Source organism: Trichosurus vulpecula, chromosome 9 (assembly GCF_011100635.1).
Source record: "Trichosurus vulpecula isolate mTriVul1 chromosome 9, mTriVul1.pri, whole genome shotgun sequence".
Classification (NCBI taxonomy): Eukaryota; Metazoa; Chordata; class Mammalia; order Diprotodontia; family Phalangeridae; genus Trichosurus; species Trichosurus vulpecula.
Window position 1 is genome coordinate 140,114,126 of NC_050581.1, and position 24,036 is coordinate 140,138,161.

The 24,036-nt window shown below is 43.7% G+C and overlaps 1 protein-coding gene across 1 annotated transcript in view; it reads right to left on the minus strand.

The window, feature by feature from the left end:
* The window catches only part of NINJ1 (ninjurin 1), a 50,911-nt gene extending 27,147 nt beyond the window's left edge, over positions 1-23,764 (minus strand). The window contains exon 1 of the mRNA XM_036739748.1: positions 23,414-23,764. Within this exon, the coding sequence (XP_036595643.1) occupies positions 23,414-23,488 (75 nt within the window). The 5' untranslated portion in view covers positions 23,489-23,764. The remainder of the gene's footprint in view (positions 1-23,413) is intronic.
* Between the last annotated feature and the right edge of the window lie 272 nt (positions 23,765-24,036).

The following is a 24,036-nucleotide window of genomic DNA, read 5'->3' on the forward strand; positions in this document are numbered from 1 at the left end:
TCAGACACTTGACACACTTACTAGCTGTGTGACCTTGGGCAAGTCACTTAACCCCAATTGCCCTGCCTCCCCCCCTTCAAAAAAACAAAAAGAAAAAAAAAGAAAGAGCACTGGATTGGAAGTACATGGGTTCAAATTTCAGTTCTTCTACTTACTATCTGTCTGACCTTGGACAAATCACTTTATCTGGGATTCAGTTTCATCTATAAAATACCAGGTAGGGATGAAAGAAGTGACCCGCAAGGTCACTGTCAGCTTGAAATTTAGGATCCAACAAGCTGTGATCCTAGGTCACTCCCCTGCTCAAAAATCTTCTGTGGCTTCCTGTTACCTTTAGGATAAATTACAAGCAGCTAGGAGGCACAGTGGATAGAGCACCAAGCCGGCAGTCAGGAAGACTCATCTTCCTGAGTTCAAACCTGGCCTTAGACAGTTACTAGCTGTGTGACCCTGGGCAAGTCATTTAATCCTGTTTACCTCAGTTTCTTCATTTTTAAAATGATCAGGAGAAGGAAATGAGAAACCATTCCAGCTTCTTTACCAAGAAAACCGCAAATGGGGTCATGGAGCATCAGACACGACTGAAACAACTGAACAACAAACTACTCAATCTGAGTTTAAGACACTCTACAGTCTGGCCTATGCTACCTTTGAGACTTATTTCACATCACATCATGTCACATCATGTCACGTCACATCATGTCACCTCACCTCTCTCTCTCTCTCTCTCTCTCACACACACACACACACACACACACACGCATAATGCTCCAGCCAAATTGTAACCTGACATTTTATTCTTGTCTCCATCCCTTTATTCAGGCTCTTCCCCCATACCTGGAATGCACCCTTCTTCAATTTTGCTTCTCACAGTTTTTACCTTCCTTAAAGTCTCAGCACAGATGCTACCATACCTTCTCCATGGAGTCTCTCATTCTCCAATTGTTAATAATGGCCACAAGAACCCTGGGTATGGCAGCTACTTCCAAACCATTGACCCTGCTCCTAGCTCAGTCCTCATAGCCATCATCCAGGCAGGCAATTCCTGTGAACAAGGGGCCAGTCATCCCCATCAGCCGCCAATCAACTGCCACACAGGGTAGATAAGCCAGCCTTGGTGGGTCAGTGGGCTACACTGGAGGAAGACAGATGGGCAGAACGTGCCAAGCAAGTCATGTCATCACAATCACCTTCATCACCATCTCCCCTCAGACCATGATGGAGAGAGCCCACGACAGCCCTGAATCCAAGAGCCTTGGGAACATCAGTGTTCCCAGCCCAACTACAAAACAGTGTTCCCAGCCCTAGGCCACCATCCTGGAAAACAATGTGCTGTGGAGATGCTGCCTTGCAACTGCTCCTGTAGCTTCTACTGCCACTGCCACTCAAGAAGGTTCTTGCCACCAGTCCTTGGCCTTGTCAAATGGTTCAACATCAGAAACAGAAATGATTTTGTCACTAGAAATGACACAAAAGAAGAGGTATGGCTTTACCACTGTGCCCTAAGGACCACCAGATCCTTTCATCTGACTTGCAGCTGAAACCTTCCGGGTTTGTTGTCTTTGCCACTAAAATGGAAGCTCCCACAGACCAGAGACAACCTGGATACTACTTGTATCCTCAGGACTCAGCATAGTGCTTTGCCCATGGTAGGTGCTTAATAAATGTTTTATTCATTTATTCGTTTTCACTCATCAGATCACTACATATTTCATCATTCATGCACATGTTATAGCCATCTCTTCCCTTACCCCCACAGTAGAATGTAAGCTCTTTGAGGTCAAGGAGGCTAGTTTCTGTTAGTGAATCTCCGGTGCCTGCCAGTGCTTCATACCTAGAACAAGCTTAATGAATGCAAATGGAATTGTTGTGGTGGTTCTGAGAGAGGCAGCCTGCTAGGTGAGGACCTCTGAAAGAAGCAACACAAAGCCAGGCCTTTACCAAGGGGACTGGATTTTATATACTCCAAGTTTCCCTCCACCTCAAAAAGGCTCCAATTGAATGAAATCACTTCTGTCAATTGAACTGGAATTTTCCTGTGTCAGGATGCCTGCTGGGGGTCAGGGGAGGAGGCAGGCAACACTTGGGACTTTAATACTTAGCCTGTGAAAACTGAGGTGCTGCCCATTAATTGGGGAATGACTGAACTAGTTGTATATGAATGTAACAGAATACTATTGTTCTATAAGAAATGATGAGCAGGCAGATTTCAGAAAAACCTAGAAAGACATGTATGAACTGATACAAAGTGAAATGAGCAGAACCAAGAAAACATTGTACACAGTAACAGCAACATTGTGTGATGGTCAACTATGAATGACTTAGCTCTTCTCAGCAACACAATGATCCAAGACAATTACAAAAGACTCATAATGGAAAATGGTATCCACATCCAGATACTGGTGGAGTCTGAATGCAGATCAAAGCATACTTTTGTAACTTTATTTTTTTCATGTTTTTTTCCTTTAGATCTGTTTCTTCTTTCACAACTATGACTGTTATGGAAAAATGTTTTACCTGATTGCATATATATATATATATATATATATATATATATAAATATATAAAAAACCTATATCAAATTGCTTACCATTTTAGGAAGAGGGAAGGGGAGGGAGGGAAGGAGGGAGAAAAATTCAGAACTCAATATCTTATAAAATGAATGCTAAAAAAAATTGTGTTTACATATAATTGGGGGGAAAATACTATCTAAAAATATTTAGACTAATACATGGGAAGATGACAGAAAGCGTAACCCCCTAAGAGACCCAGAATATAACCAAGAGGAATAGGCTAAAATAAATTATGAGATTTCAGGGGCCCTTATAAGTAATATGCTTTCTCCAAAAGGATAAAGGTCAAAAAAAGGCAATTTTTAAAGGAAAAACACAAAGTGTTAATAATCTTTTGAACAGATTTGTCTATGCATACTCATTACAAGGCCTTTATTTTTCTTTCTTTTTCAATGGGGGAAAGGTGAGAAAGCAGATTTTTATTAACTGAAAAAAATAATTAATTTAAAAACTGCCCAAACTTCAAATAACCAGGAGAATGCAAATTAAAACAATGCAAAATGCCATCTAACTCCCATCAACTTGGCAAAGGCAGTCTCGAAATGATAAAATTGAGTATTGATGGAGCTGCAAGGAAATACCGAGATATTAAGTTGTGGGTGGAGCTATGAACTGATGTTACAGAGTTGTTTCAGTCATGTCTGACTCTTCCTGACCCTATTTGGAGTTTTCTTGGCAAAAATGCTGAAGTAGTTTTCCATTTCCTTCTCCAGTTCATTTTATAAATGAGGAAACTGAGACAAACAGAGTTAAGTGACTTGCCCAGGGCCATATAGCCAGTCAGTGTGTGAGGCCAGATTTGAACTCATAAAGGTGAGTCTTCCTGATTCCAAACCCAGTGTTCTATCCACTAAGCCACCTAGCTGCCCCATCCTTTAGGAAAAAAGTGTGATGTTAAACAATAAAGAGCTATAAAAGTATTCATACCTTTGGACTCAGTGATCCCACAGCTAGGACTATAGTCTAAGTATGTTATTACTCTTCCACTGTGGAAAACTACAAAACAGCAAAAATACAAAACACCATATTGACTTGATTTGTAATGGGGACTATTTTATGGACAACTCACACAAGGCAAGTGCTCACATAGTGGTCAGAAGAAACAATACAAGGACACTCTCAAGGTCTCTCTTAAGAACTTTGGAACTGATTGTGTGACGTGGGAGACGCTGGCACAGGACTGCCCTGCCTGGCATCTCCTCATCAGAGAAGGCACTGTGCTCTATGAGCAAAACAGAATTGAAGTATGTCAAAAGAAACACAAGACGTGCAAATTTAGAGACATGTCTACCCCAAATGTTCACACGGACTATTTGTGCCTGACCTGGTAGAGCCACAGTCTGATCAGCCACAGTTGGATGCATTGTAACTTGACTCTAACATAGTGACGTCATTTTGGTCCTCTTCAAGAACGAAGGACAACAACCAATGGGGAACAATCGAAAACTCAATTCAACGAGCATTTGTAAGCACTGAGCCACTGTGTTAGTTTCTAAGGATACAAAGACAGCAGCAAAGCAGCTTTGGCTCTAATGAAGCTGGCTTTCTACTGGGAGGGTTACTCCATGTAAACAAGTCAGTAAATACAAAGTGATTAGAGGAGGATGAGAAGACTAGGAACTGGGAATGGGGGACACAGGGATGGCTATATATGACTAGTGAGTGGGGAATAGCAGAATCAATTGTGGTAGTGTTAAATCCCTATGTAAACAGGAGTTTTATGACAGGATAATGAAGTATTATCATACCATAAAAAAGCAATTATGAAAAATACAAAGAACTATGAAAGACTTATACAAAGTGATGGCAAGCAAAGAAAGGAGAATTAGAAGAATAATATGCATATAGTCCAAGGAACTGGGTTTGAAAACTGACTTTGCTCACTGCTAAGTTGGTCATATTGCCTCTCGAATGTTCCTTTCTGTTTTCAGTAAAATGCAGAAGTTGGATTAAATTCTATTTCAGATGCCGTACCACTACAAATCCTATGACTTTATTAGCTACAGCTATGAAAAAATTAAATAAACTAAAGGAGCAAAATTGGATGTTTGCAGATGAAAAGATTAGGAACACAGAGGCAACTAAGATTACTTTTTTAGTTTACATTCTTTTTCATTTTAACAAACTATAAGTAGTTCGGAGTTTAAAGTCATTTTATTCATTTTTTTGCTTATTAATTTGACTTTTTACTAATGATCATTATGTTTATAATAAAATTGATTATAAAAGTTACCTTTAAAAATACTTCAGAGCTTCTAGAAAGATTTCCCTAACCTGCAAACCTTCCTTTCCAGAAATTTATTTCACAAGGTACAAAGTTTTCATTCTTCGGTTAAATAAATAATAATTATGTATATTTTTATATAGAGGTTTATGCTTTATACTTTTCTTCTAAATCTCTAGATATATGACTATGTATTATTATCTTCAGGAAGAAATATGCATATGAGCACCCACTATGGGCCAGGCGCTGTGCTAATGACTTTACAATTATCTCATTTGAATCTCACAACCACCCTATGAGGTACCTGGCAGATAAAGGTTAAGTGACTTGCCTAGGGCCACACAGCTAGCAAATGTCTGAGGCTATATTTGAACTGAGATATTCCTAACTCTAGGCCCAGAGCTCTATCCACCATAATACCTAGGGGAAGGATATGCCCACAGTCACATGGCTAATAATGACTGGAGCAGGATTTAAGCTCAGGTCCCGGACACTAGAACCAGTGTTCTTTCCACCCCATGGCACTATCTCTCCAAATAAGCCTTGGAACACAAATAGCCCTGGAAGATGAAGCATCCTAACCACCATTCACCCTAAGGTATTGGAGGACCAGGGCCTATTCATGAAAAAAAAAATTGATCCCAGCTTTAAGTGTAGGAATAATAGTATGAAATATTGAGAAATAAATTTGGATGGGACAGGGGTATTGATGATAGTGGGTCTTGAAAATGAATAGAGGGGAAGCTAGGTGGCACAGTGGGTAGAGAACCAGCCCTGGAGTTAGGAGGACCTGAGTTCAAATCAAGCCTCAGATACTTACTAGCTGTGTGACTCTGGACAAGTCACTTAACCCCAACTGCTTCCAAAAACAGAAGAAAATGAACAGAGGAATTTAGATTTGATAACGTAGGAAACAGAGAGCAATTGAGGGACATGGAACCAGGCGGTGACATGAGGAAGACAGCATATAAGCACTACTCGCCCAGCAGCAGCATGAAGAAAAACTGGTGCCAGGAAGGCCAGGGCAGACATTATTATTTTTGGAAATGTTTCCTCTCATTTCAGCCACCTTGGGCACACAGCTAACTCCCACAACTGAATACCAGTTTCAACTTTCCTAAAGCCTAATGGGTAGGGACACTTTGCAATTACATGCAACTCTAACCAAACAGGCCCACAGTTGTTTCATGTGTTCAGAAATTTTGCCCAGCCTGGTACAAAGAGAGCCAGTGAATTAAACACTCACCCCAGCTGGGAAAGAAAGATGACATAACAACATATGGAAAGAAACACAAAATTTCCAGAGTTGGAAGGGACTTCAGTTTCTATCTTTGAGAGAGCTAGGGGGTACAGTGGATAGAGCCTTGGGCCAGAGCTCAGACACTAGCTACATGACCTCGGGCATTTCCGTTTGCCTCACTTTCTTCAAATGTAGAATGGGGAAATAATAGGCCCTACCTCTCAGGATTGTGGTGAGGATTAAATAAGATAATATTTGCAAAGTGCTTAGCACAGCATCTAACACATTTGTTGTTGTTGTTCAGTTATTTCAGTCGTGTCCAACTCACCATTATCCCATTTGGGTTTTTCTTGGCAAAGATACTGGAGTGGTTTGCCATTTCCTTCTCTAGCCCATTTTTTACAGATGAGGAAACTGAGGTAAACAGGGTTAAGTCACTTGCCCAGGGTCACACAGCTAGGAAGTATCTGAGGCCGGAGTTGAATTCAGAAAGCTGAGTCTTCCTGACTCCAGACCTGGCACTCTATCCACTGTGCCACCTAAGTGCCCCTTCTAACACATAGTAGGTGCTTAATACTCATTTCTTTCCTTCCTTTCTTCCTTCCTTCCTTCCTTCCTTCCTTCCATCTAGTTCAACCCATACTCTACAATGAAATGGCTCTAAAAGAGATCATCCAGTTTTTGTTTACTAGCTTCAAGGATGAGGAACTCATTACCTCTCAAGTCGTCTCATTCCATGTTGGACAGCTCTGTTTGAAAGTTTTCCTTATATTAAGCCTACATCTGCCCCTTTACAACTTCCACCCGATACTCGAAGTATGCCCTCCTGGGCCAAGCAGAATGAGTCTAAGTCTGCTTCTTTCATGGCCTTGGGTTAGAATTAGAGTTCTATGTAACTGCCAAGTGTCCCTGCCCATCTTTCACATACTTGAAGACAGCTATCATGTCTCTCCACCCCAAATCCTCAGTTCTCCATGTTGCCTAGCAGCGCTCCTTCCCCCCAACTCCAGGAGATTATTCAAACTCTCTCTCACTTTTTTCTGGACCCAGTCACCTCTATGTAGCCTTTGAGGGAAACTTGTTACTAGTTCTAACCCTTCCAATACTAGATAGCACTTTCCACCTTGGGCCACTTTCTAAACAGACTAAAAGAAATGTTCACTCCCAAGGAACTCTGATGGAAATATACTTTACAATGGAGGTTCCAGCCCTCTTTGAGCATAATTGGAGAGCATGCAAAGGACTGTTAATCAAACAAGATGGGCCAGGTACGGCTACCCTTATCCTCAGACTCACCCTCCCACTTACCCAGATGTCCAATTAAGAGGGTAGAGGAAACCTAACCTAACCTGAGTCACTCTCTCAGTGCAATGACCACCTGGGCATCAGATCCAAGCTCAATCCTTGTGGCCTTTTCTATTCCACCCAGAGAGTATGAGTGTATTCCATTAGAATGTAAACTCCTTAAGGGCAGGAACTGTTTTTGCCTTTCTTTGTGTCTCTAGGACTTAGCATAGCACCTGGCACTTAGTAAGAGCTTAATAAATGCTTGTTGATTGATTGTATTTTAAATTTGGGTAAGGCCAGGGACAGAAAAAAAATATTCTTTTTATCCCTAGACTCAGCTCCAATAAGGAGTTATGTTTTCTCTCTTTTTCCACCCAAATAGTACTTAACCAAACAACAGAACAACTCATAATTCATATTGCCCTTTAAGGTTTACAAAGTATTTTCCTCACAAAAACCCTATGAGAAAGGTACACTAAGTATTATTGTCCCTATTTTAGACATGAAGAAACTGAGGCTGAAAGCAATAAATTACTTGCCCAAAATTGCATAGCTAGTATAAGACAGGATTCCAATTCAGGTCTCCTGACTCCAGACCCAGTGCTGTTTCTACTACGTCACCAGCCTCTGTGAAAAAGATTTCTTCCAGCTCTCAAGTCTCATGATTTTAGCATGTTACCAAACCCAACTTATACTTTGGGCCTTCTCATATATGCATAAAATGTCAAAGTGGAAGAGACCTTAGAAATCAAGAAGCTAGGTGGTACAGTGGATAGTGCTCTGGACCTAGAGTCAGGTAGCCCTGAGTTCAAATCCAGCCTCAGTCACTAACTAGCTGTGTGACCCTAGGCAAGTCACTTAATCTTGTTTGCCTCAGTTTCCTCATCTATAAAATCAGTACAGTAACGGCACCTACCTCCCAGGGTTGTTGTAAAGATCACACGAGATAATAATTTTAAAGCACTTAGCAGAGCATCTGGAACATCATAAGTGCTATACATTAGCTATCACTATTATTATCATTGGTGGATGTGGTGGCAGCAGTAGTAGAGTGCTTTAACACAGTGCCTGGCACGTAGTAAGCACTACATAAATGTTAACTCTCATTATCATTATCATTAATTAGCACAGTGTCTGGCACATAGTAAGTACTATATAAATTTTAGCTGTTTTATTAAATCATCTAGTCTAGGGGCTCAATGTTTTTTATGACACAGGCCCTTTTGACAGCCTGGAAAAGCCCATGGATTCCTTCCCAGAACAATGTTTTAAAATACATAAAATAAAAAATCCAGGATTACAAAAGAAAACAATTACATCGAAATAGAGCTTTCAAAATTAAAAAAAAAATCTAGCCCTGATCTAGCCCAACCCCCTAGAAGCTGTTACTTGTACAGAACAACTGGGGCAGCATCTCAGACACTCATATCTTGGGGAAGAGGATCCACTCCCTCCCTGCCCTTCTCCGAATGCCAACACCGCCTGACCAGTTTGCTCCCTCGCTCAGCCTTGGCCCATTAGTGCTGGGGTCCTTTGTCCTTCATGCCTTCCTAAGCTGCCATCCCCACCCAACTGAGCAGCCTAGCCTGGGGCCCTGTGCCAGGAGGGCCAGAACCAGATGTGAAGACAGGCAGCCTCTGACTTCAAGGACTACCAGTACTCTTCTTCCCCTCCCTCCCATAGTAAATTTAGCCCTAACCCACGTCATACTCAGTATGCTCCTTTGCCCTCACTCTTCTCCTTCCCCTTTGGAATCTTCCTCTGTTTCAATTACGGTCAGGCCCAGTGCTAAGTATTAGAGACACAGAGTCCAAAAGGAACAGTTACTGCCTTCACGTAGGTTACATTACATGGGTTGAAACAATACTTACACCGACAAATAAATACAAACATATAGAAAGTAATCTGTTAACAAATGAAGGTGAGGGCTAACAACTAGGTGGTGGGGCTAAGGATGCCGGAGATTCAGGAAATGCCTCCTATAGCAGATGGTTCTTGAGCTGATGCTCAGAGAAGGGCAGGGACTCCAAGAGGCTCAGGAGAGAAGGGAGAGCCTTCCAGGAACTGGGGATGGCCCATGCAAAAACAACAATAGGCCAGTCGGCTGGAATGTACTGTAGAGCTATGAGAGTTAAGGGGTAATCAGCCTAAAAAGATAGACTGCAGGGAGATTGTGAAGGGCTTTAAGTGTCAAATAAAGAAGTCTATTGTACATCCCTAATGTCTATTGAATAGAGGACTGAAATGACCAGACCTGTGTAAGAGATGGGGAGAAAAGAGAGTTGCCCCTTCCCCCCCAGCCCCAGTCTTTCAACTCAGATTCACAGAGATCAAAACAAAGTCATTAGGATGATACAGTGTTTAAAGGGTATGACCACCCCCTGCCATGGGACTTCTCTTAGATTTCCCTAACAGACTGGGGTACAGTGGAAAGACTGCTGGTTTTCAAGTCTAGACAACTTGTGCTTGAATCTTGACTCTGTCTCTTACTTATCCATGTTACCTAGAGCAAGATGTTTCACCTCTCTAGGACTCAGTTTTCTCATCTGTCAAATGAGAGTGCTGAGACTAGCTGGCTTCGAAGGTCCCTTCTAGCTACAAATCTGTTATCTCCTCATATCTCCTCCTCTCCTATTCCTTTCATCTTCTGATGCTCAATGAAATCCAGCTTTCTCATAAGGACACTACATCTCTTGGCACCCTCCCAAAGCTGGCTGCTCCTTCCATTACACCACTACACACACAGAGCCAAGAAGATGTGAAGCTGGCTCCTTGCTCCCCTCACAACTTCATTCTGGCCCTCATATACCATCACTCAACAACTACTTCCCCTCCTTTAAAGTTGATTCCACACTGTCTAGGATCCCCATTGTTGCCGCTAATGGACTTGGAGGCCACTTTCCTTCTCCCTAATTACACTGGTCCCAAACTTAGTCTTCCCCAAACACCGTCTTCTTCACCCAGCCCCTGCCTTCTGGTAACATCCTGGCAAGATTACAGAGTGGCAGAGGTAGGATTAGAACCAAGATTGTATAAATCTAAATCTAGGACTTTTCCCATGTACTACTTTGCTTCCCCAAAGAAATGAATCAGTGGCAGATCGTTCAGCTGTTTATCAGTCGTGTCCAATTCTTTTGTGACCCCATTTGGAATTTTCTTGGCAAAGATACTGCACTAGTTCACCATTTCCTTCTCCAGCTCATTTTACAGATGAAGAAACTGAGGCAAGCAGGGATAAGTGACTTGCCCAGGGTCACACAGCTAGTAAATGTCTGAGGCTGGATCGGAACTCAGAAAGATGAGTCTTCCTGACTCCAGCCCCAGCTCTCTGTGCATTATGGTGCTACCTAGTCACCCTTCAGTGGCAGGACCGGGACCAGAATTCAGGTTTCTTGATCAGACACCAGACCAGTTCATCCTCGAAGAGTCTCTTCTCACCATCCATTGCAGCCTACTACAAAACTGTCCAGGGTTTAACCTCAGTAAGCAAATATTATTCTAGCTCTTCATGAAGTCTTTTGAAGACATTTTCCAACAGACCTTCCCAGGAAAGGCATCTATAGGAGACCCACCTCTGTCTCTGAGCCACAATTTCTTGAATGTTGGCTTCTCTGTGCCAGGGAGGTGTCTCTGTGCTTAAGTGTATGGGGCCTCCATTTTTTTGTGGAGAGTATTTATTGGGGAAAGCCTCTAGTGGTAGAAATTCTACTCCAAGAAACAAAACTATACTGCTTTTCAAACCAAACCAAACAAATGCCAGGCCTGAAGAAGAATGGCTGTTTGCAAATGGTGTGCTTCTGAAGCTCTGAGGCCTTGACAAATATTGGAGCAGACACAGGAGTTCTTCGCATCAGCCCCTTTCATAGGGTGACCCAGTGAATAGAGTGTTAGACTTGAAATCAGGAAGACCTGAGCCTGGATCCTGCCTCGGACACTTATTAGCAGTGTGGCACTGGGCTTCAGTTTCCCCATCTGTAAAAATGAGGACAATATCAGGGCTCAGCTCTCCTCCACATAGGCAGTGATTTAGTGAGACTGGCCTCCTTGCTGCTCCTCAAACAAGACCCTCCATCTCCCAGCTCCATGCATTTTCACTGGCTGTCCTGTCCCCTGTGCCTGGAATTCTCTCCTCATCTCCTTCCCCTGGTTTTCCTGGCTTTTTTTTAGGTCTCAGCTAAAATCCCATCTTCTGCAAGAAGCTTTTCCTGGTCCTCCTCCCTTTCCTCTGAGATAATCTCCCGTTTGTCCTGTGTGTATCTTGTTTGTACGAAGCTGCTTGCATGGCATATCCCCCAGAAGAGTGGGAGCTTCTTTATAGCAGTGACTGTTTTTTGCATTTCTTTGTCTCTCCAGAGCTTAGTACCATGACTGGTACATAGTAGGGCCTTAATAAATGCTTGTTGGTTTGACTTATCTCCAGGGTTGCATCAATTGAGACAATACATGTAAACTACTTTGTAAACCTTAAAGCGCTTTATAAATGCTGCTTATCATTATTGTTATTACTATTATTGTACTGAAAAAGACTGAGAATCTGCCGTTATTGGTCAAAACTGTCTCCGCCTTACCTGCCCTGAATAATTGACTTTTTTGTAGTTATAACCCTGTTTGAGTCTTCATAAAATAGGCATTTTTTGGTCCTCTGGCCTTTTGTCTCTTTAGCCTCTTCCTGGCCCCATCCCTGGGGTGTTCCATAATACAAATGGCCCTACAGAAAGTGCCATGTCCTGCCAGCCTCATGGGCTAGGCTTGGTCTTTCCTCTGGAGAGTGCCGGAGAAAGCCTCAGTCCAGGGCTAACTCTTGTTCCCATGCTAGCCCACCACCATTTTCCTCTTCATGGTTTCCTACTGTGTTCTGTGGGGCTCCATTAGTTTATGTTTATGTTACACAAGGGATAAAAAAAAACACCCTGAAGCCCAAGTCTGGAGAAGGAAATATTATTTTGCTTAAACTGAATTTTAACAGGAAAAAAATCCCAGAATTCATTGGCCCTTCAAACTACTAGCTACCCAACAAATCTCATTTTCTAGAAATCCATGTATTACAAATATTGCAATAACCCTGAATGTCCCTACCCTCCACCCACAGTTTCCCTTCCTCATTTTTTCTCACTTGAAAAGGGTAGAAGAAATGTTACTGTAGGGAGAAAAAGAAACCTTTTGAACTTCCTTCACTACATGGAAACTCCTCCACCTCCAGTCTCTCCCTCATCTAAACTACTTTGCATATCATTACCACATTAATCTTCTTAAAACATTGCTTTCCTCAAGTTATAGGCAGCATGAAATAGAGGAGAAAACATTGGAAAAGAAGTCAGAAGACCCACATCCTGAGCTTAGCACGGTGTTTGGCACACACTAGGCAGTTAATAAATGTCTAACTTACTGACTGTATCCTCAAGTGCTTAAATGTGGATAATTATACCTGCTGTGGCTCCCTGAGAAGGCTGTCATTAGGATCAAAGGGAATGATTTGCCCTATACAACATCGTTCTTCTACTGAAAAACTCAAAAGGCAGTATGAGGATAGAGAAGCTAGCCCAGAGACAGGAAGACCTGGGTTTAAGCCCTGTCTCTAAAACTGTGGCTGTGAGACCCTGGATCAGTCACTTAATCTCTCAGGGCTCCAGGCATGTCTCTAAAATTATAAAAAGCTGAACAGGTGTCAATCTATATTAGTAGGGGAATTTACTGGCTGGAAGTAGTTGGCAACAGTAGAATCATGACAAGAGTCCAAAAAATTTTCAAGAAGTTACAATGGCTTCTGGACTTGTGATTACATCAGGACGGGAACTCCTAGTGAAGAAATTCCCCTGATGTAGATGGTCAAATCGCATGTAAATTAGCCTTAGTGAGTAAATTAGTCTGAGCTGCTAGAAATGTTAGATGATGAAAGAACTTGCCTACAATCATGAAATGTAGCATGTACCAGAAGTGAGGCCTGAATCTGTCCCAAAAACCAGGCCTTCATTGGTCTGAACAAGCATTTAGTAAAGTCTAAGCACGGGGGTTACAAATACAATTAGAAAGATGGTTCCTGCCCTCAAGGAGCTTACATTCTAGTACAGGAAGATAATATCTATATAATATACACAAAATGTATGTGTGTGTGTGTATATATATATATATATATATATATATACATACATATATATATATATATGTTATACACATAAAATGGAAGAGAATGTGGGAATGGGGAAAGAAGAAAGGTACCTCAGTGGAGGCATGGTGGCAAAGTTCAGAGTCAAAAACAGAGTTGGGAATGAAGGATGGTCAACCTGGTCCCTCACCAAAATGGAGGCTCTGAGAGGAACTCACCAATGGGAGAAAGGGTTCCTGGGTAAGAAGGCAGCTGAGACATAGTGGTGAAGTCCTCCATGCTCTATAACACATTGCCTCTGTATTTTCTGACTAAAATTCAGTCTAATCTGCTTGACTTTTAAGGCCTTGCTTCATCTGCTCTCACTCTACTTGTTGATCTTAACTCCTCCTCTGACCCCCCTCCATGCAAAGGCAATAGTCCTTTGGTCAAGCCAGTCTTCTACCAATACTGCAACATGTGATGCTCATTGCCAGAGCTAGCTCAGTGTTTGGGAGGCTCCAAAGGAAAGTGTAGGAGAGAAGAGGTATTAGACTGATTACCAAACTGAAGGTCTACAGAGTCATGGTGCTGACTTCATTGTTATATGCCTGTGAAACCTGGACAGTCTACCAGTGCCATGCCAGGAAACTGAGTTGCTTCCATTTGAATTGTCTTAGGAAGATTCTGAAGATCACCTGGCAGGATAAGGTACCAGACGCTGAGGTCCTTACTCTAAACTGCCAAGCATTCAAATTCTGCTTCAGAGAGTGCAACTCTGATGGGCTGGCCACATTGTTCAAATGCAAACATATGCTTCCCAAAAAGACTGTTTTATAGAGAACTCACACAGGGCATGTGTTCACACGGTGGTGAGAAGAAGCAATACAAGGACACTCTCAAGGTCTCTCTTAAGAACTTTGGAATTGATTGTGTGACATGGGAGACACTGGCACAGGACCACTCAGCATGGCATGCCCTCATCAGAGAAGGTGCTATGCTCTATGAGCAAAGCAGAATTGAAACAGCTCGAAGGAAATGCAGGATGCACAAATTTGGAGTATGCACCCCAAATGCGGATTATTTGTGCCCAGCCTGTGGTAGAGCATTCTGAGCTCGTATCAGTCTGATCAGCTACAGTCAGACACATTGAAACTTGACTCTAACAAAGTGATGTCATTTTGGTCCTCTTCAAGAATGGACAACAACCAGAAAGACCTCACTTTCCTTTCAGTGTGTCATATTACAAAGAATAGCATGACAAAGTGGAAACACTACTGGATTTGGAATCAAGATAATCTGGGTTCAAATACTGTCTTTCCACTTACTACCTGGGTGACCTTGGGCAAGTCACTGAATTTCTCAGAGGCTTAGTTTTCTTATCTTTAAAATGAAGGAACTGGACTCAGTGGTCTCTAAGGGCTTTTTCAGCTCTGAATCTATGATCCACATATCCAAATCCTACTCATCCTCCAGATCGCACTCTGATCTCTCCCTCTTCTGAGTTCCTACAAGTCCCTGGGGGAAAGGCAGTTCTAACAGTAAGTTCATAAGTGAGCTGAGAACTCTCTTTGGGGATTTTTGGTAGAAGAAAATGTGGTAGAAGAAGTTTGCAGCTTAAGTAACTGGCTGAATTTGAGTCAACAGACATTTATTAAGCACCTACTATGTGTGGTATTCTATTGCCAAAAGGCAGCAGAGAGTACCTTGTGGATATATCCAGGTTACAACACATTAAAAACCAAGAATTGCCCAAAAGCAGCAGCAGAAGGGATGCCATCAGATGTGCATGGCCGGAAAAGGCAGAGTACTCACGTGATGAGAGCAAAGGACAACCAGTGGATAGCTTACCCAGTTCCCCTAGCAGAGCCAACTGTTAAATTTCTAGTGTGAGCATTTATACCCCAGAAATCAGGACACACTTGATTTATTGTTTTTTTGATCGTCTAGACTTAAAGTGATAGAGAAAATGGCAATAATGCAGATTAAATCTAAAAGCGTATCATACATAAATGCTTTTTTTTAAAGCCAGTTGTTGAACATTTACCAGCACACCCTTGGCTTACATGCTCCATTTGTATCCACAAACTGTCAGGAGAAGCAGAGGAAGGCCCTGACATTGAAAATAACCTCTGTAGAATATTTACAGAAGGGCACAGGCAAGAATTACACATGATGAAAAGGCATAGATAGATTGAAACCTACATCATTGGAGGGACTATGCATATCGATGAAATCACAGACCGTGGGGCCATGAAAGTGCCCAGATCCCTTTAGGATCCTCCACACCCGTTCTTCCTCCCTCTTCCTCTGCTTTATATAAATACACCCTTATCTAATCGGCTCACAAGTTCTGACGTTTCTGCAGTCTTTTGCATCTATCCCCTCTTCATTGAGGCTGTTACCACCTCATTTTAGCCACATCCCCCCCACCCCGCCCTGCCCCAAACCCCACCTCCTGCACTTCTCACCTGGACTATTGATTGCAATAATAGCCTCCTAGTTGAATCCAGGTTCTCCCCCTCTCTATCCTCCTCCACATAGCTCCCAAAATCATCTTCCTAAGAAACAGGTCTGATCATGGAGGCACAATGGTACATGGAGAAGGGTATTGGATTTGGGGTCAGAAGAGCTAGGTTTAAATACCTGCTCTTCCTTTATAGCTGTTATACCTTTGTGACCTAAGGCAAGTCACCTTACTACTATGGGTTTTTGGTTTCCTCATCTACAAAATGAAGAGGTTGTATTAGGTTGACAAAGATGACAAAAAGAGGAAAATTCCAAATGATGGAGGGGCTGAGGGGAAAGAGGCCCATTAATGCACTGTTGGTAGAGTTGTAAGTTCTGGGGAACAGTTTGAAACTATTCCCCAAAAGTTACCAACTTTTGCATGGCCTGAGAACTAGTGCTATCTCTACAAAGCTTATACCTCCCAAAAAAGATCAGAGAAAGTAGAAATGGATCCATATGGACAAAAATGTTTGTAGCAGCTCTTTTTGTCATAGCAAAGAATTAAAGGGGGGTATCCATCAACTGGGGAATGGCAGAACAAATTATGATACATTAGTTTAATGGAATACTATTACACCATGTCAAATGATGAAAGGAATGGTTTCTGGGAAAGCTTGGAACACCTGTATGAACTGAATCAGAGGGAAGTGAGCAGAACCAGGAGAAGAGTTTATATGAGAATAACAACATTATAAAGACAAATAACATTGAAATACTTGAGAACTGATAAATGCAATGACAAATCATAATTTCAGTGGGCCAATGATGAAACATGCTACCCACCTCCTGACAATGAGGTGATAAACTCAAGACGCAGAATGACACATAAATTTTTGGTCATGGAAAATGTAGGAATTTGTTTTGCTTGACTGCATATTTGTTACAAGTGTTTTCTTTTTATTTTTCCCCCCAGTGAAGAGTTAAATAGGATGGAGAGAAAATACATTCTTGTTAATTGAAAAAATTAGTTTAATAGAAGCAAAAAAGAAGGAGACAGGCATACGTGATCAATATTCCACAGTATACCACATATTGACAATCATACAATTGACTGAAAGTTATAGAGAATAAAAGATCCCAATCTGCTTATTGGTGCTTTATCAATTTTTTAAATTGATTCTTCGAAGCAAAACATGACCTTAATAAAATGAGGGGTTTAGACTATATGATCTCAAAGGTCCTTTCTGGTTCTAACTCTATTATCCTCAGTATTGAGCAAGTGTACAAGAAACTGAACTGGGAAATGTAGATGCAACTGAGAAATATGACAAAGACTCTGCTCTCAATCTAAATTGGGGGAGGTGGACCTGTAGAGCCCCATCAGCATCCCAATGTGCCTTTCTGGTTGGAGGCCTTCTCTCCAATTATTTCCTACACTGATGTCTCACCTTCCTCTTACTATGCATCCTCATTTAACCATATCTAGAACAAGCCTGGGCATAGTCAAAACCCTAACCTGCCTTCTACAGTGTCCCACTGTTCCAAGCCTACAATAATGATTCAGAGGGTACTCTAAGAAACATGTTTGTACACAGGCCACATAGTGGTACTTTTAAGTACTTTTTCCTTTGGTTGATTTGGCTCTCTATCTCTCTCTCTCTGTGTCTCTCTCTCTCTCTCTCTCTCTCTGTCTCTCTCTCTCTCTATCACACACACACACACACACACACACACACACACACACACACTCTCTCTCTCTCTCTCTCTCTCTCCCTCTCTCTCTCTCAGTTCTGATTGTTTTGTTTTTAACAAATATGTACTTTGACTGTTCTCTGTCTCTGCCTCACTGGAGGACCAAGATAATTCGAGGGGCCTCATCCCTAATTTTCATGATGTCCAGCCAGCCACAGCTGCTCCAGCGACCCAACATGTCCCAAGAGCAGTAACTTAACTGGACTGCAAAATCAGAAGGCTTTTGGAGAGGGAGAAATACATAGCTAAGTGACACCTTTGGGCAGATTCTAATTCCTCCACCCTCCCCTTCCCAGCCACCAAAGCACTCCTTGACTGAAAATAATTAAGCTTTTTTACTTTTTCAAAAGGGCTACTTTGGATACACTTTTAGAAACTTGGCAGGGACATGTCTTTCATTTAGGATGCTGGGCTTATAGTCTGGAAATACTTTGGAGTCATAGGAAACCATAAAAAAAATGCAGCAGTTTATAAGTCATGCGAAAACAAGCTTCAGAGTATTTTAATCAAATCTTCCACAAAAATCAGTTATACTTGAGCTGTAACCCTAGAGCAGGGGTGGGAAACCTGCAGACTTCTAGGTCCTGGGGTGCAGTCTTTTGACTGAGTCCAAGTTTTACAGAACAAATCCTTTTATGAAGGGGATTTGTTTTGTGGAGTTTGGATTCAGTCAAAAGCCCTCCCTTGAGGACCTAGAGGGCCACATGTGGCCTTGAGGCTACAGGTTCCCCACTCCTACCCTATAGTGTCAATCTAAAGCAGAAGTTCTTAAGCTTGATTCTGTCATGGATTCCCTTTGTCTGGTGAAGCCTCAAAATAATGTTTTTAAATGCATAAGCCAAAATAGATAGGATTAAAAAGAAACCCAAGTTAGTGAAAATAAAGGTGTAAATGTTGTTCCCTTTAAAGTTCATGGACACCCTAAAATCTATAGACCCCTAGGATAAGAACCCCTGCATAGGAGTTTGCTATTCATTAAGGTCTTTCTAGATGCTATGAGTGTATTATAACAAGTGAATCCCCTTCTACCTCTATGGAATTCTGTAATGCAAATTATTTTGTATTTACTTATTTGTGAACCAAGGAAGCTGCTAGAAGGTAGACATCTCTTTTTTTTTTTTTTCATCTTTGCTTTTGTACCTCTCACACTTAGCAGAGTACTTGGCACACTTAGCAAAGGCTTGTTTAGAGATCCATGGAAGGTGTTTACCTCCCTGAGAATGAGTCTTTTTTGAATGGCTATTCTGTGTTACTATCACTACCTTAGTGCTGGGTTTAGATTGACCCTTCTATTGAATTCAACCCTAGCCTTAAAGCCACTCAGTCTTGGATGAGATAGAAGGGAGAACCAAAAGCCCTATAGAACCAGGATCCCATAGGGACACAAGCCACCTCTCCTGCCAAGCAAATCTGAGAACCCAGCATATGCAGTGTTCTACAGCTCTGAAATGCTCAAGCGAACAGCTCAGAGGCTAGCCTATGAAGCATAAACATGACCTGAGCTTCAGCCAAAGGCTGTAGGCTTGGACTTCTACATTGCTCCTGGCTGAAGAGTGAGAAAGGGTGAAGAAGAAATAAGAGAGGGAAGGGGGAGTAAACAACATGCTTGGGCCTAAGGCAATTTTTCCATTCCTTTTATACTTTGTACTACAAAGATTTCTGGATGTGGGCTTGTAGCTGTTAAAAGGCCTGAATTCCTGCCCCAACTCACTACTCACTGGCTGGGTGACCTTGGACAAGACACTCCCACTTTACGGGCTTCACCTTCCTCTGGGGGAAAAAAAAGCAATGTGGTAGGACTAGGAACTAGCTCTGAAATTTGATTATTTTAAGTTCCAACTATTGACTTCCCACAGGAAAGACATTAAAACCTGTTATTAGAAGGCATGCAAAGGGACAGAAAGACATTCCTTCCCTGAGGAGACAAAGGATGGACACTTTCCTCAGTGGAGAAATGTTTCTGCGCAAACTACCTAAACAGCCCGAAGCAACACAAATTTGAGTCCAGGCTAAGGTGTAGGGATCTTTTGCAATTTTTTGTTTTCATTCAAAGCCCTTCCAAATAGGCCATCTCATTTGGACCCCACAGAAGCTGTACAATGGGTACGCTTCATAACCCAGTCCTGTCCCCCCTTTTCCAATTTTCTTACACTTTATTCCTCTCCATGCACTCTAGGATCCAGCTAAACTGGCCTACTTAACGTTCCTTGCACATGACTCCATGCCCAATCTCTCTTTGTACTGGCTGGGCCCTATCCCTGGAACGTTCTTCCCTTTCATCTCTGACTCCCAGCTTTCCTGGCTTCTTTTGAGACTCAGCTCAAATCCTTCTGTCCCATTAGATTTTTAAGTCTTGGGGAGCAAGGGCTGTTTTGGGGTTGGCAGGAGCCTTTGTCTCCCCAGTGCTTGGAACATTGGTTGTTGTTCAGTTTCAGTTATGCCCAGTTCTTCATGATCGCATTTGGGATTTTCTTGACAAAGATATTGGAGTGGTTTGCCATTTCCTTCTCCAGTTCATTTTACAAATGAGGAAACTGGAGCAAACAGGGTTAAGGGACTTGCCCAGGGTCACACATCTAGTAAATGTCTGTGGCCAGATTAGATCTTAGGAAGATGCATCTTCCTGACTGCAGGCTTGGCACTCTATGACACCACCTAGCAGCCCAGCTTGGTATAGAGTGGGTACTTAATAAATGCTTGAGGAGCCTTCCCTTCTGAGATTATTCCTTGAAGGCAAGGACTATTTTTACCTCCCTTTCTGATTTAAGGTCCTGGGCATTAATTGATTCTAATTTTACAGAGGAAAATACTGAGGGTCAGTGACTTCAATACGGTCACACAGTTATTATATGACAGTGGAATTACAGAACCCAGGGGCTAGAAGAGACCTTAGAGATCATTTCATCTACTTCTCTCATTTTCCAGATGAGGCCCAGAGAGTTGCCATGAGGTCAGAGGATGAAGCAGGAAGCTGAACTTGAGTTTTCCAACTCAAAATCTAGAGCCTACTCCTTTCTCCCTCCTGACCACTATTGCTCACTGTTCTTCTTCATCCTACTTTCTCTTCCCCCATCCTCGCCTCTCCCAGGTTCTCCTTCAGCATCCTCTGGCCTCCAGAACCCACCTCTCAGTGGTTCCCTCTGGAGTCACTCTGGAATCAGAAGCTATCACTATCTGCAATAACTACCTTCCAGGCAGGCTGTGAGGAAAGAGTTTCAAGCACAAGATGTATACAAATAAGCCTTTAAGGGGAGCAAAGCCAGAGGAGGGCAAAGCAAGTGAGAGGGTTCTGTGAAGAAAAGACAGTCTGTAGGAGGGCGAGGCAAAAAGGGAGGTGACATGCCTATGGCCTCTATCTGCATCATTTCATTTGATTTTCAAAACACCCTGGAGAGATAAGTACTCCAGGGATTTTCTCTATTTTATAGTTGAGGAAACTGAGGCTGGAAGGACTTAGCTAGGTCACACAGCTGGCTAAGAAGTAGGTGAAACATTTGAAACCAGGTCTCTGCTGCCTCTAGGTCCAATACTCTTTCCACTCCACTTCCCCTAAGACAGATTAATCAAGACTAAAGAATGTAAACTGTCTGGAGCTGGGATCTTCCTAGGTCTTGTTCTTGTTGGCACCTGGTGGGTATATAATATCAGAGCAATTTAAATTTGCTCAGTATCCCCTCATACTTTTCCAGGAAAGGCCCAACAAGGGACTTTTTTGGTTTCACCTTTAACCAAGCAAATCTCCAGCCAGCACTGATATGTTTGCTACAGAAGTAATCTGTATTTCTGGCTGTTTCTGCTCTTGGTCAGGCAGGAAGGGAAAAAAAGAGTGTTTCAAGGGGAAAAGAGGTCAGGGACAAAGTCAAAAGCTTCAAAGGATACTGAACAAAAAAAGTCACCAATTGTAGAGGCAATGCCTTTTCAGAAAGTTATTTCTAGCCTCTGTAGGGGCCTGGCCCCTGACCCTCTTTGATTTCCAGTTTCACCTTTCTTTGAAAAAAAATGCTGTGGCATAGTTATTTTTTTAATCATTTTTAAAATAAATTTTACTTTTTAAAGTTAATATTTTTTTCTTTTTTCTCTCCCTTCATGAGGGGGGTGGGGGGGAGAGAGAGAGAATAAAAAGAAAAAAAATGGTTATTTTTTGAATGACATAAATTCACCTTAATTATGTTTGGAAAACTTGGGGGGAACACCTAGAGAGACTGGTGACTTCCCTTAAAAGGGGCCATAAGCCCGGGTTTGAATCATAGAATAGCAGAGCTGGCAGGGGCTTTAGTGATCCACACCCCTTATTTGATAAGTGAGGAAACCCAGGCCTCCATGGATGAAGAGACTTATCCCAGGCCACAGGTGTAATCAGTAGCAGGGCAAGTAATCAAACCCAGATTTCCAAATCCAACTCTACTTTCCCCAAAGCCCAGAAGGGGTTCTCTGCTTCTCTCTTTCCTCATTCAACTCTGTCTAGTCTCCTCTTTGCTCTAAAACTTTTGGCACAGGTGGCCTAAGCCAGTGCTAGCGGTTAAGTGAGAAGGTATGGAGAGAAGAAATTCAAGAACTGCACAAGAAGGGGGTGGGGTGGGAGAAAAGGTACTAGCCTTGAGCACAGTGGGCAGGAATAATAAAATAACTTGAAAAGTGCTTGGGGAAGGACAGCTGTTGGGGACTTCTTTAGCTGAAGTCTATGGCCAGCCCCTCTCCTCACCACCATCATCACCACCACCACCATCCCACTGTTACTATGTTGCACAGCAACTGGATGTGGCCTTAGGGAAGATGAGTCTAACCGGGGCGAGCCTTAGCTAACGGGTGCTGGCCTGCATCCCACAGATGCCAGACCTGGGAGCCAGCTGCACTAACCCCCAATCTCTTGCCCTGAATCCAGAAACCAGCTTAGCTGCCCCTTCCCCCAATCTCCTACCTTGGTTTCAAAAATCAGTTGCACTGTCCCCCAATCTCCTGCTTTGGCTCTAGGAACTAGCAGTGCCGCCTCACCCCCACCCCAAAAATCTCCTGCTCTGGATCTGAAAACCAGCTGCATTGCTCCTTCCTCCAATTTTGCGCCCTAGCTTCAGGAACCACCTGTGCCCCCCACCCCCAATCTCCTGCCCTAGCTCCAGAAATCTGCTGCGCTGCACCCCCCCCCCATAGCCTGGTTTCAGGAACCACCTGTGCCCCCGCCCTCGCCCTCCCAATCTTCTACCCTGGATATGGAAACCAACTGCCCTGCCCCTTCCCCCAATCATCTGCCCTGGCTCCAAAAATCAGTTGCGCTGCACTGCTCCCCCCTTCGCCTGCCCTGGCTCTAGGAACCACCTGTGCCGCCCCCCAATCTCCTGCCCTGGCTCTAGAAACCACCTGCGCACTTGTCAAATCTCGGAGACCTACGGGGCCACCAGCCCTTGGTCGGACCCCAACAGAACCCGCAGAGCTGCCCCCCCTTTTCCCCTGGCCAGACCCCCACGGAGGTTCTGCGTTGTTCTTTCCCAATTGCCCTGGCCGGACCCCTGGGGAGCCCGCTACCCCCTCTTATTTCTGCTGGCTGGGACCCCAAGGAGCCCTCTGCGTTGTCCTTTCCCATTTCCCCCGGTCAGATCCCCGGGAGCCCTCTACGCTGCCCCCTCCCATTTCGTCTGGCCAGACCCCAGGGAGCCCTCTGTGCTGTCCTTTCCCATTTCCCCTGGCCAGATAGCCAGAGAGCCCTCGCTCTGCGCTGCCCCCTCCCATTTCCCCGGCTGGTCTCCCTGGGAGCCCGCTGCTCTGGCCCCTCTCCCAGTCCCAGCGCGGCTCAGGGGCCACCTACTTACCCTGCCCCCAGAGGAGGCTGGGGATCCGGGCCCTACATCCCCGTTTAGCTCGTACTCCTCCGGGCCTGAATCCATGCCGCCGCCGCCGCCTCCTTCCCCGTCGCGATCCGGGAGCAGAGCGCGCTCCGCAGGTCTGGTGGCCGCCGCCGGGCTGCCGCGTAGGGCTGCGCTCCCGTCCAGCTTGGGGCCCTTTCCCGCGCCCGCTTGGTTCTCTGCGGCTCGGTGAGGCTGCAGGACCAGCCCCGGATGGATTTCTCTTCCCCGGGCCTGCCTCGCCTCCCTCCTTCTCCCGCTCCGCTCGCCGGCAGAGGAGGAGGAGGAGGTTGACGCAGCCCCAACTCCACCACCTCCTTCTCTGGGGGCGGGGAAAATAAAATGTAAATACACTCTTCTGTATTTTTGTAGGCAGGGAAAAAAATCATGGGCGGGGCTAGATAGGCTTGTGAATGAAGCGGGAGGGAAGAGTAGGAAGAAGGATGCGGCCGGGCTGAGGGCTGACGGAGGAGGGTGCCCAAGGCCGGTGGGGGCACCATCAGGGCTTATTCATGCCCGCCCGGGGGCGACCACCTGTTGCCACCTCAGAGGAGCACAAAAGTTCAGATTCTTGGAAGAAGCCCCAGATA